The sequence below is a fragment of the Plectrocnemia conspersa genome, unplaced genomic scaffold (genome assembly GCF_051122295.1).
Source record: "Plectrocnemia conspersa isolate PC_06_02 unplaced genomic scaffold, ASM5112229v1 ptg000014l, whole genome shotgun sequence".
NCBI classification, from domain to species: Eukaryota; Metazoa; Arthropoda; class Insecta; order Trichoptera; family Polycentropodidae; genus Plectrocnemia; species Plectrocnemia conspersa.
In genome coordinates, this window is record NW_028277178.1 from 13,734,040 (window position 1) to 13,750,261 (window position 16,222).

Below are 16,222 nucleotides of genomic sequence, written 5' to 3' on the forward strand. Positions count from 1 at the left end.
TGATGATCTTTTCTTACTTTTGCGAACCGTCACATTTCCTCCCGCGAACAATGGCTGAATGATGCTTTTTGTATTTGGTGAAAGAAACAATATCTTTACATTGCTATGTTCTAAATGCAGATGACGTGGTGCATTGTTGAAAATGTATACAACTTTAAAATCAAAAGCTTTCTGCTTCATATATATTTCTACCTCTGATAGGAAGCAATTTTTTAACCATAGTTACGTTTTACATATATATCCCGAAAAATATATGTATTTAAAAAAAATTGCATTAAAAAACCGCATAACTTGGAAATTGCACAAAGAAAGGGTGGAATGTAAACGTTTTAATGTATTAAAATATTGTAAGTCTGACTGAACAACTGCTGTATTTATGTAATTTATAAGCACAAATACAGTATTTTAAATATTTTTTATGAAATATAATTATCAGAATCTTCAGCAGTTTCTTTAGTGTCATAGTATTTTGATTACCTACTGGGTGTTTTCCTATCAAAATTATTTGAATAAGGTACATTATTTTTATAAAAACAATTTAAATATTTAAATAGTAATTTGCCGACGAGATGGTGGCAGGTGGCAATTAGATACAGATTGAACCGGTACAGTAGTGTTTTTATTGACGATTAAAGTTGTTTATATAGACAATGCGCGGATCAGCTGGCCGGACCCGCAACCGGCCATTGCGAGTTCCACCAGGCTTGCCACTCGAGAGAAAAAACCTTCAAGCCAGTGCTGCCCAAGTGTCGCTAAGTTTTGGCTATTCTATATGTTAATATAAATAGGCTCCAACAGTAACAATTAGGCAACAAACTCAAAGTTCTAAATCTACAATATTTTTTAAAAGTACCAAAATTGATGAAAATATTTAAAAGTGCCACAGTGGCCGCAGGTAAAATGAAGATAAATGAAAATACTGTACTACGTTTACACTTCCAATATAATTTCTGGAATCAAATACAATATGACGCTTTTAAAAGTAAATATGATTGTTCGTTCGTAAAAGATTAAAAAAAAATTAAATACATTTATTTTGCAAAAAAATATTTCTTTCGATACTTTGACGACGGGATGTGACGGTGGCAATTAGACACAGATTGAGCCGCTGCAATAGTATGATTTTATTGAAGTATATAAGAAGTTACATGTTTGTTTATAAAAATAGCGGAGCGCGGGACCGCAACCATGCAAGAGCGCTGGAGGCTACCAGTCGAGAGAATCTGTCACGCCAGTGCTACCAGAGTGCCGCCAAGTTTTGGCTATAACGACATCTAAATGAAAATATATAAATATAAATAGGCCCCTACAATACTTACAATATTAGAAGACTTCATATTTAAAAAGAGTGGCAAAATTCTAGTACAAAATCATCGGGTAAAAACAAAACCGGTCGCCAGCCCACATTAAGAAAGGAAATTAACGAGCACTTTATATCAAAAGTACATGAAATTGCTGCCAAATTGAAAATGATTCAAAAAGTAATGCTATTGGTAGTGCTAAGTCATCGACAAAATGATCGATATAACGTGCAAAGTATTTAATACGGTGTAAAGTTTGCCGAAAATAAATCGAAAATTTTCTGACATGAAAGATTTCAATTGAATATTTGCAATTTTTTTTAACAGGTTTACAACTATTTTGTAAAATTGTTGAAAAACTTTGTATTATCATCGATGAAGAATTAACCATTTCTAGTAAGTAAGTAATCTGTACTGATGTATTTTTTGTCCAACTGTATTTGTGAATTTGGTGGAGTTGAAAACTCAACATTCGAAACAGAGGCGTAGCTATGGGGGAGGGGGGATATTACTTGCTTGGAGGGCGGCATATTTTATAAATTGTATATTAAATTATTTGTAAAATTAAGTAATTGTGAATTATTTAAATTTATTATTTATTAGATCCTGGTAGAAATCCATCATTTTATTATTAATATAAAAATTATACACATGTATTTTTAATTTCTAGTTTCGTTTATTTAAGTATAAATAACAAATAATTAAGTATATTTTTATTATAATACATAATTTGTTTGCTAATTCAATAATTAATATTTTTGTGTTTTCTACTCTAATTATATATTGATTTTGTCGTGTTTTATACTATTTAATATATGGAATTTTATTGTAATATTTAAAATAATTATAATGATAATTTGACAATTCGTTTTTTTATTACATTTTTATTGTATTATAAAACACCTTGTTTAAATAAAAAAACAAATATTACATAGAAGAATAAATAATATGCGTATATAATAATATGTGAAGGGTATGTAGTGTAATTGGGAAGTAAGGCAAAAAAGGCCATCTGTTTCAGATTTTCTAGGTTACAGATTTTTAGGAAGGTCAGATTTTTTTTTTAAAAATGTATGGGGGCGGCGGCAATTTTAAGGATCGCCTCGGGCAGCACATACCCTTGCAATGCTGCTGATTCGAAAACAATTCACGATGTTTTACTAAATACAATTTTTAAATTTAGACTTTTAAATCTGATTTTTTACTATTGCAAACAAATATTTCGATTATTATTTAGCTTCATTCCTGTATAAAATTTTGCTTTTATAAAAATATAATAATATAATTGTTTATGGTCTAATAAAAATGGTTTTGGGTCGTAAAAGTTTGTGTTATTAAGTTGCCAACAGTGATCCGTATCAACATCGTACTGTTGTCAAATGCACGTCGAGGATGTAACCTTTAGGAAGTTTTATTGATAATCTCTTATTTTTATAAATTAAATTATCCTAAAAATGACAGACCCACTACTCGCAGTAATTTGAATACATTTTAATATATTTCGGTTGTAGCCTGTATGAATTTACATTGCAAATTACAATTCTAGGGCGTTGCCTGCGGCGAGATTCTTGAATCTTTAGAAAATCTAATGGCAGAGTTCTTTTCGCCAGCTACGGGAAACGAGAGAAAGAGGGAGATTGAGGACATGTTAAAGTCATTCGATAAACAACAGAATTCGTGGAAGTACTGTTTGTACTTTATTAAACAATCAGACAATCAATACGTTTCCATGTTCGGATTGAGTACGATAGAAGTGAGTATTGTGCGAAAAACGGTATTACGAACGGTTCATTATCAAATTGTACAATTTTTATTTTACAGAATATCATCAATCGGAGATGGGGTACTTTGTCGCTTTCCGAAAAGGACGAATTGAGGGTTTGCTTGTGGGAATGTTATACGAACAGCTTTCCAAAGTCGCCTTCTTTCATACGTAACAAATTAGCTAAACTAATCGTTGATATAGCCAAATTCGCTTGGCCCGCTACTTACCCGACTTTTTTCAATGAAATACTCGAGGTATATATTTGATTTGAATATTATGCATTAACGATCATATAATGTTCAAATTGATAATTCAGCTATTGAATAACGGCGGTGCGACTCCAATTTTGGGCTTAATATTAATACAAGCGTTCGCCGAAGGGATGAGTAACGAGAGTTCGTTGTCTTTGTTATATCAAGAGAGACGCCAAGAGCTTAATCAATTGTTATCGCAATGTGTTCCCCAATTATTTGTTATTTTAATAGGTATACGTTTCTGTGATGAATAATTGATTTTATATTTATTAAAAATATATTTATACAATAAAATCTATTTGCAGATATACTGAATAAATATGCATTAGACCAATCGTTGGATAAAACCTACCCAAATCCACCGCCGACGCCTGAACGAGGTCCTGGTAGTTCTGTCGGCGTAAATGCAATAGGTTTTCCAGATTTACTAATTTCATCGCAAAACAAAACTAGGTTAATTATTGATATATACATATGTAAGTCGTGCCAAAAGTTTTTAGACATTCAAAACAATGTATTTCGAACATACAAAATAACACCTGCCTCCACTGTGACAATGCACCAGCTCACACCACAGCATGCATTTAACTTTTTGTCTTATCAGTTTTATTATGTAGATCTAGCACCAGAATCATATGATTCTTAAAGATATTGAAATCTTAGCAAAACCAAAACTCTCCTCAACCATAAAGAAATGTAGTATTTTTGTTATGATAATAACCAATATCAATTAACTGTAATACTTATTTTTTAATAATCAACTATATCTAAAGACTTTTGGGATGTCTTATATACATAATCCTATTATACTTACTGTTGCACAAAAAAGTGACTAACAGATTATGTAAATAATTATAATAAATTTATAATTTATTGCACATATCAGGTATGACAATCAGGAGCATCGCGAAGAATGCATCAAAATGAGCATGACTGCATTGCAGAATTTATTTTCCTGCTTACCACAAACTTCAACCTTGCCTTCTACGATATTACCGTCGCTTTTTCACTGGGCCAGCATCGCTTCGCTGACTGATGTCTGTCTAAAATGATAAATCTCTTTTATAATATGTGCTTTTTTTATATTAATTTTGTATATTTTAGTTTAGCGAAGATGTCTGCGTTGTTGCTATGAGCGTGGTGAATGAAATACTCTATCAGAGACGCGCGACTGGCGGAAGCAATGTAATGTCACGATTGGTACAAGAAACTTTTAAATTATTGCATCACATCACTTCGCCGCCTCAGTCACCGATTGTTAAAAATCTATCTCAAGTGTAATTATTATATGTTTATTATTATACTAGTATCATTCATATTCAAAAAATACTAACGAAACGCTTTTAAAAATTTATACTAAAAATTTCACATTTTCTTCATTATAATAAAGCCCAAAACTCAGGTTTAATTTTATTTAATATGTACAGATGTTTCTGTATTACGTGCTTATTCTTAATAATCGTGCAGACTTTTTTAAAAGTCAACGTAGATAAAAAATAAATTTTTGGCATTGAAGATGACGTTACAATGCAATACAATGGCATTGAATCAATTCTAATAATTAAGTTTTAATCGATCATTCAATTGATATCATTGAGCAATGACCCCGGAACCCACTTTGTATTTAATGAAATATAAATACTGTTCATTAGATAAATAATTAATGAATAACATTGAACAGACCCAAATAATAATATTTAGAAATCATTTTCAGATATGTTGATAAAATTTCTGAATATCTACAGTTGTTCATATCTATGTACTTCAAAAAGCTGGACACAGAGTTAGAATTTGATCCGATGGAATTTCTCCTTCTACTTTTCCATTTCACATTCCAGGTGAATTAAGATTTTCAATATTTTTTTACAATTAAGTGACATCATTTATTTTATATTTAAAATCATCAGGTACCAATGTGTTCGAGTTTTATCAATTGCTTAGATATATGGTTGTATCTCATCGATGGCTTTAAACCTCAAGATGCCATGAGGTAAATTTAATTCGATTCTTCATAAAATTCTAACTTTTTAATTCTGTCAAATTATTCCAGATTTTCAGAAGCTTTGCTCGGCTTAGTGAGCAACATTATGAATAAGATACAATTTCAACACAACAGTTCTCAACTCGAACAACTAGATAACGAGTCGACAAACGATGATGTAGAATTTATATATATATATATATTATTTATACTTATACTTCGTAGATTTTTGTGCTATTTTATGGATTTTTATACTTTTCAGGGTGAAACTGAATGGCAAGTTTTTCTTCGAAACTGCATAGAATCCATTGCTAAAGTCGCTGAAATGGCACCTCTGCATATGTTTAAATTAATTGTACGTATTTTTATTGCTTTAAAATTTTGCTTATTTAGTAATGTATTTCTTAAACTATATTTCAGCAAAATATATGGTATGGACTGGCAGAATCTCATGATAATGGTACTGCAACTGAGCGCATTTTATTCGATCTAACGTCGCTAACCCAATTGCTGGGAAGATTGGCTCCTACGTTATTCCAAGGTTAGGACATATTTTAGGGATGTAAAGTGATTTTGATTCAAATCCTTTTAGGACAGTACTAAAAGAGAGTGGATAATGTGCACAATAGTCTGTAATCTACTGTCAGTTTTAGCCTTAATACTAAATTGTTTAGCTATTTCAGTACATTATATAAATACCTCCATTTAATTCATCTACAGTAATAATTGTATAAAAGATTTCTCTAAATATAACAAATTTGAACAGAAAATCTGCTTTAAAAGGCATTAGAAAAACTACCTAATTAATGAGATATTTGTTTATTTCAGACAAAGAAGAAAATAATATCGACCAATGTATCTATCAGGCAAACGTATTTCTAGAACAAATAATGAAGGTGTTGCATCATGCTAATAATGTATATTTGAACAGTGCACAATCACGATCGAAAGCACAAGCCAATGCCTACATACAAGTGTAAGTTTTAAATAATTCGATTGCTTGTTTTATCTATACAGTAAAAAAGAGTGACTAAAGAAACTAAAAGGTATTTTTTTGGTAAAAGCGATTGCCATTCCCATTAAAATGGTAATATAATATAACAATATAAATAGGTTAGAATAGTTTTTTAATTTAAAATCGGTCTCAATGAATTTGGAGAGTTTTGAAATGAGTTTCTTGATTCCAACGTCATATAATCCTTAAGCCCGCTCTATACTACTGCACCCAACGTGCACAGTTTCCCTAAACTATCTTTGAGTAACTATTTCATAAAAAATAGTTTTGGATACTTAATGATTAATTAACGCCTATCAAATCGAATTTTTCTACAAGTTTTGAGTGAGTTCATCAGTGACAATGGATGGTTTTCCATTCCTTTTTTACTTTACTTAATTCACGACACAATTTTTCCTGTCTATAACAACAGAAACTAGTTAGCGATGAAGTGGTAAAAAAAATGCTTCTATTCTTACCTTCCAAATATCCCTTGCTTTTTTCAAAAGTTCTTCATTAAAAGATAAAAAATTCATTACTTTGTTTTTCTTTGCAGATATGCCGGTGTTTTAGCATGCTTGGGAAGCTGGGCACACTATATGCCTCGGTGTCAGATACCAGTATCTACAGTTCCAACACTGCTTCAAATAGGTGCCTCTATTCTCCTTAATAAAAACGAACAGATGGTAAATAATTATTATAATCGATTATTTATTGATTCAATTGATCACAATAATTATGGTTTATAATTTTACAGAATTTTCCCATGCTCAGTCACGCAGCCGCTCATATGATCTTGAGTATCGTAGTATCAATAAGACCATCGAATCCTTTGCAACTTGTAGACGACTTGTATTTACAAGCTCAATGTTCGCTGGCCCATCTGCAATCTAAGGTCGGTGTTAATATATATTTTTTAAATATAAAAAATAAAAAAAAATACTGTGATACAAATCAAATCAGAAACCTTTCAATTTGACGGGTGCCATAAATCTAGTGTTAAATGATCAGCTATTATATAATTAAAAAATAGCTATTATAGAATAAAAAATAGTGTATGAATATTTATTAATATCCTATTTCAATCAATGCAATTTTTTCACTTTGTGTCCTGTTAATATATAAATTAAATAACTTACCTTAAAAAGTTTACCTTTCCTTACCATGTGAGAAATATTCGTATGAACAATCGCCATGTGAGCGATCGATTTGTGACTAATTTTCGCATGACCAGTTGCCATGTGAGCAATAGTCCATTCCCCATTTTTTTTATATCAACTATACCTAATATTGAAATTAAAAAGCATCTACATACATTCCGAGAAAAAAAATAAAACATCACACTCAGATAAAATATTTCATTAAAGCATACTGAAAATTTTCACTTCCTAACGAAATCCACGTGGAATGGGTAATTACAATTAGTGAGGATGAATCCTCATCTCCACTCTGTGATAGTCCCTCAGTCATCAAGAAATCTGCCTTCAAGTAATGAGGATGTTTGCCTGGTAGTAGAGATAGTATGCAAGGCACTTACAAGAGTGAGAAACTATTTGGAACCCGAACGGATAAAAATCAGTCTGTTACAATGTTAATTTTTTACTCATTATCTTTGCAAACTTATCAGATTCCTCATAGAGATGAGCTGCTGTGAACTGTTTACCTTTTAGTATTGGAAAGTACAAAATACAATCGTTTTCTGAATCTTTATTGCTGATAGTTTTTCTATTACCTAGATGAAAATAAACTGGCTAGTGATTTCTAGTTAAAACTTTATAATTACATTTGGAATTAGAAATTCTCTACATTTTAACAATAATAGGCCAAATTCTCTAGAATGCCTCAATAATCCCTCGTTGATTCGCGTTCTATAAACCAATTTTGAAACAGGATCCTTAATTTGTAACCCTTATGAGGCCAAATATTATTTCATGATTGTAAAAATCCGGAAAATATATACTTCTATATGAGGGAGTTTTGTTATTATCATTTTCTGTATCTCAGACCCCTTTTTTAGATTTGGATATCTATAAACTAACTTTGCAACATAAAATAAAATACTTGTTGCAATTAAGTTTTGAGATTTTCTCTAATAATATCTGAATTTGAAGTAATGCATTATTTAAATACTAGATATAATTTAATAAACTAAATGCTTTATTAGGTATTCTTAATATGTTATTTAAAATTTTTCATGACCTTCACAGACAGCAGGTGTTGTGAGACAAGCGCTGTGCATGATGATCTTGGAGTGCCCCATGGATGAAGGAGGCGGTAACGTAGACATCAAAAGACAGGTTGCATGCGCATCGCTGATAGAAGCGTGGTGCTCGCCGCTCTTGTCCGCATCCAATGGACCACCTAGTCGGCGACTGGCGTGCTTGCCTGCTCTGACCCAAGTGCTCAATTATTTCAGCGATCATCCAACACATACAAAAAAGCTCTTGGCAAACGCCATTGAGGTTCGTATCAGATCTAGCATAAAATATGTCTCATCATCCGTGTGAAATTTATTTTTAAATTCCGTTTTAGCGGCCTGTGCAAGCGGCTTTAGAAATATTTCAAAATTGCTATCACGAAATCGATTACAAAGACGTTAACGTGGCTCCGTTGGTGTTAGATTTATTTTTGGCGCTGTTGCACTCGCTGCATCAACAGTTGGGCAACACATTCATAAGAAATTCAACTCATTTATTCCTTGAAGTTGCGAAGAGGTGAATGCGATATTTTACTGTTTAAAAAATATCTTGTTATCGAGTTTGTATCCCTTTCAATAATTGATAATGTATTTTTTAACATAGGAAAGAGCAAGGCGCTCTACAGCAACTGTTGAAAGTTTTAAAAGCTGCTGTTGAAGGGGGAGCGTTATCAAACTCGTTGGCGCTGGAAGAAGTATTGTCGATGACTATAGAACATATTTTGCCAGTCACACAATCCAACACCGTAGATATTGATATTGTATATGCATTGTTTGAATTATTCGGAAGGTTAGTGCTTATAATAATATTCTTTCAAATTATATGTAATATTATAATACTATGAAGATACCAAGATACATTAATTATATCATTAACGGTAAGAATGTGTTATTAGTTAATAATTTATATTTCATTTTTAGTATACTGTTAAATAAATGGCAACATTTTTATTCATCATGTGTGAGACAAGGATGGTCGCCGGTCGCACCTGATGGATCCAGCGACGGCGCAAAAGCGAATCACCTATCGCACTTTCGAGCTATAATGTTTGCCTTCTCGGAAACGATGCTAACGGACAATATCGAAGTAGTCAGACTTAATTTGAGAACAATCGACTGTTTAAATATTAGATATAAATTATATTCTAAGGTATGAAGAAATAGTATAAATATAATATATTATTATTGGTATAAATATAACATTATTTTTTTAATATTGAAACTTCAGATAGTGTTTCGGCAAGAGTTGCTTCCACACATGTTGGGAATTCTGATTAAACTTCTCATATATAGAACAGCAGTAGGAACACTCTTACAAGAGGAAGTTTGCACAACGTGTCAAAATTTGGCTGCTGTTGATTTTCCTGTATATTTTGATTCATTTTTACCGACATTTTTGACAACAATACCGCAGTTATCGCCGATGGAAATTCAACAACTTTTAAATGCACCGAAAGATACGGTACAACATTTGTTTTTAATAGATCTCTCACTGATTAATTAATCTTAATATGTATATATTTTTAGGATTTACCAACATTCACTCAAAATTTGTTGAGGCTAACTAGTAATATACGGTGCTATCAAGCAGCCAAGGAACCGGCATAATATATAATCATGCTTAGTCATAGTTTATTGCATTTATAAGTCAACAAAAAAAACTGGCTTGTAATATTTATACTTATGTATTAATAAAAAAAATTATAAAGACAGAAATTTTTATATCACCAATGAGCTTGATAATCTTCGGCTACTTTAACCACAAAGTTCAAATGAGATGCATACAGTAGCAGGTCTTTGCCGACATCCACCCATTTAGCTTCTGTAGCATCATCTCCCGCTTTTAATTCAAAATTTCCCAGAATTTCGCCAGTAACATCGTGGAAACTAAACACTGATGTTTCCATCCACGCATTATCTGTATTCCTTGGATCGTCGACGATTTCGCTACATACTGCAACTCCTTTTTTAAAGAATTCCATTACTTCCGATACAATTATTCCTTAAACATATAAATTGATGAGTTAAAAACTAAATCATTATTTATATAAGTAAATATTAACTACATTATGAACGTGTGTATTAATTACTTTTAGGATCTGCTAACGAATTGGTCGCTTCTTCCATAAACTCTCTGACAGCAGTTTTAAATGGTTCCTCTCCGGCATCCACCATACCTCCGGGAAGTGCCCATATTTTATTGTCACGTCTTCGAATTACAACCAGCTCCAAAATAGGCCTATTACATATGATATTTATGTATTGAGTTATACTTATCAAAAATCAGTTCTTACAAATATTATTACAAATTTGATGAAGCGTTTTTCATGACGTTGCCTAAACTGTCTCTTTTCCAGCGTGTTACGATTGGATCAGCAGCGTGGTTAGGTCCCCAATGTCCCAATAAACCTCGGCCTTTAATCCCCGTACGACCAAGAGGATACAACGGAAAGCCATCTTTGTTAATCGTATAAGTTCCTGAGAAGCTCATTCGATTGAAAGGGCCGTCTATACTGTTCCATTTAAAATTACCTTCTCCTAAAAAAATAATATTTTAAATAAGCTATCATAATAAGCGACGAGGTGTCAAATGAAAACTTATTCAATACACTAATCTATTGTTCTCTAAATAGACTTCACTGTTACGTATTGTTTTAATATTAGCCGACATGTAGCAGTATGAGTCAGGTATGCGACATGAAAGTGCAGCAGTAGCTTGAAATTACTGCTGCACTTACAACATGCACCAAAGTTTAGCAATGAAGTAGCATTCTTCATTGAATTACAATTTTACAAAGTGTTTACAACAGTTGATTTTTGTAGAATTTTGAAGCAGAAGGCGACTTCTTCCTACTACTAGAAATGAAACCTGATATCGCTACAACCAAGAGAGCTAGCAAAGAACAGTCATACTTCCTCACCAAATCTGATGAAATTCCACACAAATTATTAAGGTGACCAATCGTCCTCCATCAGTCCTTCTTTTATAAGTGCTGTCCTCCCTCGATAAATGTCCTAAATGTCCTCCTATTCAATATTTGAAGACTAATCTGTAAATTTTTGTACTCGATCGATGCCGAGGTTTTATTAATTCATTATCATATTATTGAAGGCGCAACGAGCAGCAAAATTTCAATCTCATTTATCATTCGTAGTCGAGGTGTGAACTGGCACGTTTCAGCCATTTTCGATCTGACTTTTTTGTAATTTTGATAAAATAAAAAATATTCAAAGGCAATCACGTACTATGTACAATATTATTTACAATATTTATTTATTTATTTAGATTAAATTAAGATCTTCGTGACCTAACAGGTTACCCGAATACGTCACGATGGTCGAAAACAATAATTGTATTATTTCAATACACAAAAAAAAATACATGTATACATAATTAAAATAATACACAAAAAATAATAAAATATCAAAATTAAATGATACGAACTGGATCAGGTCCTCGTAGCTAACATTAAATAGGTCAATGTGTAATGCCAGCGTATTAAGGAGCCGGATGGCCACAGCCATAGGCAAGTGCAGACTTCCTATCAAAAGAGGAAGCGATCGTGATTCTCGAAGATGTTCTGGAACCCAAAACTGGAATTCCTCATTGTCAACAGCAGCCTTCAATAATTTGAAGAAATGCTTAGCGACATACAACTTTCTGCGAGAACTCAGCGAATCGTATTCCAACGCTTCTAAAAGAAAGGCGCTGGAATACAAGAACGGATAATAAGCAAATATTTTTTTGTAAAGGTATCTTAAAAACCTTTTTTGAATTTTGCTGAAAGTAATTCAAGACATATATTATCTATGAATAATTATTTCAAACAATTTAGCAGGAGCTGACAACACTGCGACTGGTCTATAGTTATTTATATACAATTTGTCACCCTTTTTATGAGTAGGGGTGACTTTTGTGCCTTTCCATAGATCAGGAAATGTCTTGAAAATTAGATCAAAAATACGTTTTAGATGAACAGCGACACTGACTTCGCAACCCTTCAAAATGAAATCAGACCCAAAAGAACGCACTGTCTTCAATTTATTAAAGCCATATTTAAGATCTGAGCGCTGTTTCTTTGATGGTCAGTACTGAAGACCAAGAACAAGAAAAAAGAAGTGGCTGAGCAGAAGGCGAAAAATATTATTCTAAAACAGAATGAAAATATTGCGCAAAACCGTCATCAATATTTTGTGAACCAACCAATGTTTTATCGTCGAATTTCATCACTTTCGGCATCAACTGAGTAGCGCGTTTAGTGTTAATGAATTTCCAGAATACTTTGGGATCATTATTTGTTTTTGGCAACTTTTGTAATAATTGCGATGACAGGAAATTATCAAACACTTTATGCGCGTTCTTAATGAACAAAATTCCTAGAGAGCAGAAGGATGTCCCGATCTCTTCCATATCTTATGGAAGGCGTGCTTTCTTTTTAGCAATGAAATTATGTCAGGAGAAAACCTTATAGGATATGACACTCGAGGGTGCTTTCAAGTAAAGTGCTAATCGAATGCACTGTAGAGCATCTCATAGAAAGCCATTAGGGAAGATTTGACATCAACGCACTCGCCCACATCCAAACGACCATCCGAATACACTCCGATCGTTCACGCATTCCACTTCATTCGTAATTATGCTATTTTTATTTACATTTAAATTATCATATATTATAATTATCTTCCGTCACCAATGTGAATTCGCTCTTAATTACTGTGCAATTACTTACATTTGTATAAATTAAATCTAATTTGTCACCAAAATTATTGTTGACACAATTTATTTGATTTAAATTAAAAATATTACTTATTAAACTTATGTCAATATTGGTGCCAATGTTCGTAGTCGTTAAAATCGTAAAAAATTAAAAATATAAATAAATTTATAAATAGTGTTTTTTGTTACCCAAATATTGATTTTTATTGTTGTCAAAATTTGTTGCAACATGTATTTTCTCTCCTTTAATGTAGTAAGATACACTAGAAAACATTTTTTTATTTAAAATTTAAAGCTCTATATTTTATTTTTAAGTTTTCATTTAAGGGATTGAAAAATAAAAAAAAAAGGAACACCATTTCAACGATCAATTGAAAAAGGAATTTCCATTCCTCATATTAAAGAAAGATACATTTGCAGATGAGAATTTAGTATTGTAGATGGGGGGCAGAAGAGCTTTAACAAAACACTTGACCATAAGCAATCATTAGATGTATCAGCTTCCAGTTGTAAAGATAACAGTTAGCTGTAATGGAACGAACATTTGCATTTCATACCATAATTCACAATCAAAGTTTTCGTAGTACGGATTGTACAACTAAATTATTGAAAAAGTTACACAAATGCGAGGTTATTATTAAATCAGTATTTAAAAATTACTGTGATAAAATACTTGGAAACTGCAGCATTTGTAACGGGTTTATCTGATGCATCATCTCATAATGAAAGTTAATTGTATCCAATACTAGTAGATAATTGAATGGTACCAAGGGCATTCAATTTGGATTTGGAGCACTATTACCAGCGTGTTTGTCACATCTTTGGACTGTTCAGAGAAGAGGTGTTCTCAAAAGATTTTTTCAAGAGATGTCTACATACTAACTAAATGCTGAAATCATGGTCTTTTCCACCTTTTCCGTTCAACATTTTTTGAGATAAACAATATTTAAGGTTTTCATTTGACACCCTTGTGCATTAAGAATTAGTACCAATCTGTGGATCAGCCCAAAGTTTGCCTTGTAAGCGTTGCGATTCAAAGTACGGAGGATCGTATTCCGGAAAGTCAACACTCCAAGACTTTTTATCTTCAGGCACGATACATCTGCGCACCTTTGACGTTAAATAGATAGATCTCGCCATTATTCCGCCATACATTTCGAGCGATTGCGTAAAAAGTGTACTGCAAAAAACGTTATCTGAGATTATTGACCAAACAAATCGAACCAATAATACATGTATTAATATATATAGGTTGTCTATACCAGGCATGGCGAACCTTTTTGGGTTTGCGTGCCAAAAATCCTCAAATATTATTCCTCGATTGTGTGGCGTTCCCAAGGAGTAAAAAAAATACTAAGATAGAAAAAAGAAATAATTAATTATTTTTTTAAAACGATTGTCGTTTATTTTAATAAACATTTGTTAATTAATAAAATGAATTTAATCAAGATTTTAATTTTTTAAATTTCAAATTAAAAAATATTTTTGAACTTGGAAATCGTTCGCGTGCAATCCAAATTCTCAAACGTGCCACCTCGGGCACGCGTACCCTAGGTTCGCCATGCCTGGTCTATACCATCACAAAAACTTAAGTTTATTACCATTACCACCATTTTTTATTTATTTTCAGTTAATATATTTGTTAATTTAAATTGCATATATGTAATGGTATAAATAAAAATACAATAATTACTTATCAGTGTTGAAGCAATGAATAACACACAACCCCAGAACTAAGCGAAATTTGTGACACATTTTAACAAAATTGAATGCAGTGCTGCCAGCACTAATAAAAATATTGTTCTGATATTAGATGTGAATTTTTAATGAAAATTAAATTCGGATTTCATCACTTCAAACGTAAGACAAAGGTTAGCATACACTTAATCGTATTTTAATTTACGGAATATGTGATTATTGCGAATGAGACACGAGACCACGAGTTGATCGTTACATTGAGGATTACATTTTACAAAGGGGATATATATAAATAGATATATATGTATAAGCCTGGGTGTGGACCACTGCCGGGAAATATGTACTTAATTATAATCACATACTATTTGTTAAATTTCATTCTAAAATATAACTTACGAAAAACTGATTCAAAATAAAGATATAGGTTCTTACGACAAAGTTAAAATCAGACGCGTACGGTGAGATACATTCCATTTCGTTCGCTCGCGTGTTAGGTGAAAAGAGTGAGTGAGCGTGCGGAACGCATGTAACGCGCGCCCTTATCTTTCACTAGCTCTCATTACTAAACACGCAAGCGAGCGAAAGAAAAATGCATCTCTCCAGACGCAGAGAATGCATCAAAGCGGACGCGAGACGACGCGTCCGAATGCCCGTAAGATTGCCAGTGGAGAGAATAACCGTCACGCCAGTGCTACTCAAGTGCCGGCAAGTTTTGGCCATAACAAATCTAGGCTCCCACATATCCATTCTTAAATATAAAATTGCAAATATTATTATATCTAACAAAAATTAAAAAAATCTTTCACTTATCAAGAGAGAAGTTCTTGGTGCGTTTATAAATACAGCTAAAGTCGAATATTATAATCACGGATAATGTTATCAATCGGTTGTTGTTATCATAATTTTACATTTTGCCTTCTACTTAGTCTTGGTCTTCAGCACTGACCATCATGGAAACTAAGAGCTCAAATCTTAAAAATGAATTTGAGAAGTTGAAAACGTGACGTTATTCTAGACCTGATTTGGTTCCCGATTTTTTGTCCTTTGAACGAAAATTTTTAAAAAGACATTTTTTTTGAGCCCCTAATTTTTCCTCCTCAAACAAAATATTTTCGGAGATGATCTTTGGACAACATTTTTGAAATGACCTTTTTTAGCTCCCTTGGCAATTTGTCCTCAAACAAAAATTTCCGTGACCTTTTTTTAGCTCTCGTAGCAATCTGTCCTCCTTAAACCTCTTTAAACAAAAAATCCGAGATAGCTTTTAAACAAACATTGCCCAAATGACATGATTTTAGCTCCCACAGCAATAATG

The 16,222-nt window shown here is 32.3% G+C and overlaps 2 protein-coding genes across 6 annotated transcripts; one reads left to right on the forward strand and one right to left on the reverse strand.

Annotated features, from left to right (window-relative positions):
* Nucleotides 1–2,656: 2,656 nt before the first annotated feature.
* Nucleotides 2,657–10,158, forward strand: ebo (exportin ellipsoid body open). Its single transcript, XM_088204856.1, has 21 exons — nucleotides 2,657–2,776; nucleotides 2,848–3,054; nucleotides 3,123–3,320; nucleotides 3,383–3,551; nucleotides 3,626–3,773; nucleotides 4,207–4,357; nucleotides 4,425–4,597; nucleotides 5,035–5,158; nucleotides 5,228–5,310; nucleotides 5,371–5,479; nucleotides 5,564–5,656; nucleotides 5,722–5,842; nucleotides 6,130–6,277; nucleotides 6,852–6,981; nucleotides 7,053–7,190; nucleotides 8,503–8,757; nucleotides 8,828–9,009; nucleotides 9,097–9,282; nucleotides 9,414–9,642; nucleotides 9,721–9,954; nucleotides 10,020–10,158. Exons 1-21 carry the CDS (start codon nucleotides 2,756–2,758, stop codon nucleotides 10,098–10,100), a joined length of 3,180 nt encoding a protein of 1,059 aa, XP_088060982.1. The 5' UTR covers nucleotides 2,657–2,755; the 3' UTR covers nucleotides 10,101–10,158.
* A 5-nt stretch (nucleotides 10,159–10,163) lies between these two features.
* Nucleotides 10,164–15,600, reverse strand: LOC148226258 (ADP-ribose pyrophosphatase). 5 transcript variants are annotated; one of them, XM_088204858.1, is made up of 6 exons: nucleotides 14,903–15,014; nucleotides 14,472–14,562; nucleotides 14,199–14,389; nucleotides 10,799–11,030; nucleotides 10,583–10,731; nucleotides 10,164–10,494 (listed from the first exon to the last, which is right to left on the reverse strand). In XM_088204858.1, exons 3-6 carry the CDS (start codon nucleotides 14,362–14,364, stop codon nucleotides 10,217–10,219), a joined length of 825 nt encoding a protein of 274 aa, XP_088060984.1. In that variant the 5' UTR covers nucleotides 14,365–14,389; nucleotides 14,472–14,562; nucleotides 14,903–15,014; the 3' UTR covers nucleotides 10,164–10,216. The 5 variants fall into 5 exon arrangements, with proteins under 5 accessions (XP_088060984.1, XP_088060985.1, XP_088060983.1 ...); XM_088204859.1 differs by lacking the exons at nucleotides 14,472–14,562; nucleotides 14,903–15,014 and adding an exon at nucleotides 15,340–15,600; XM_088204857.1 differs by lacking the exon at nucleotides 14,472–14,562 and having other exon boundaries at nucleotides 14,903–15,008.
* Between the last annotated feature and the right edge of the window lie 622 nt (nucleotides 15,601–16,222).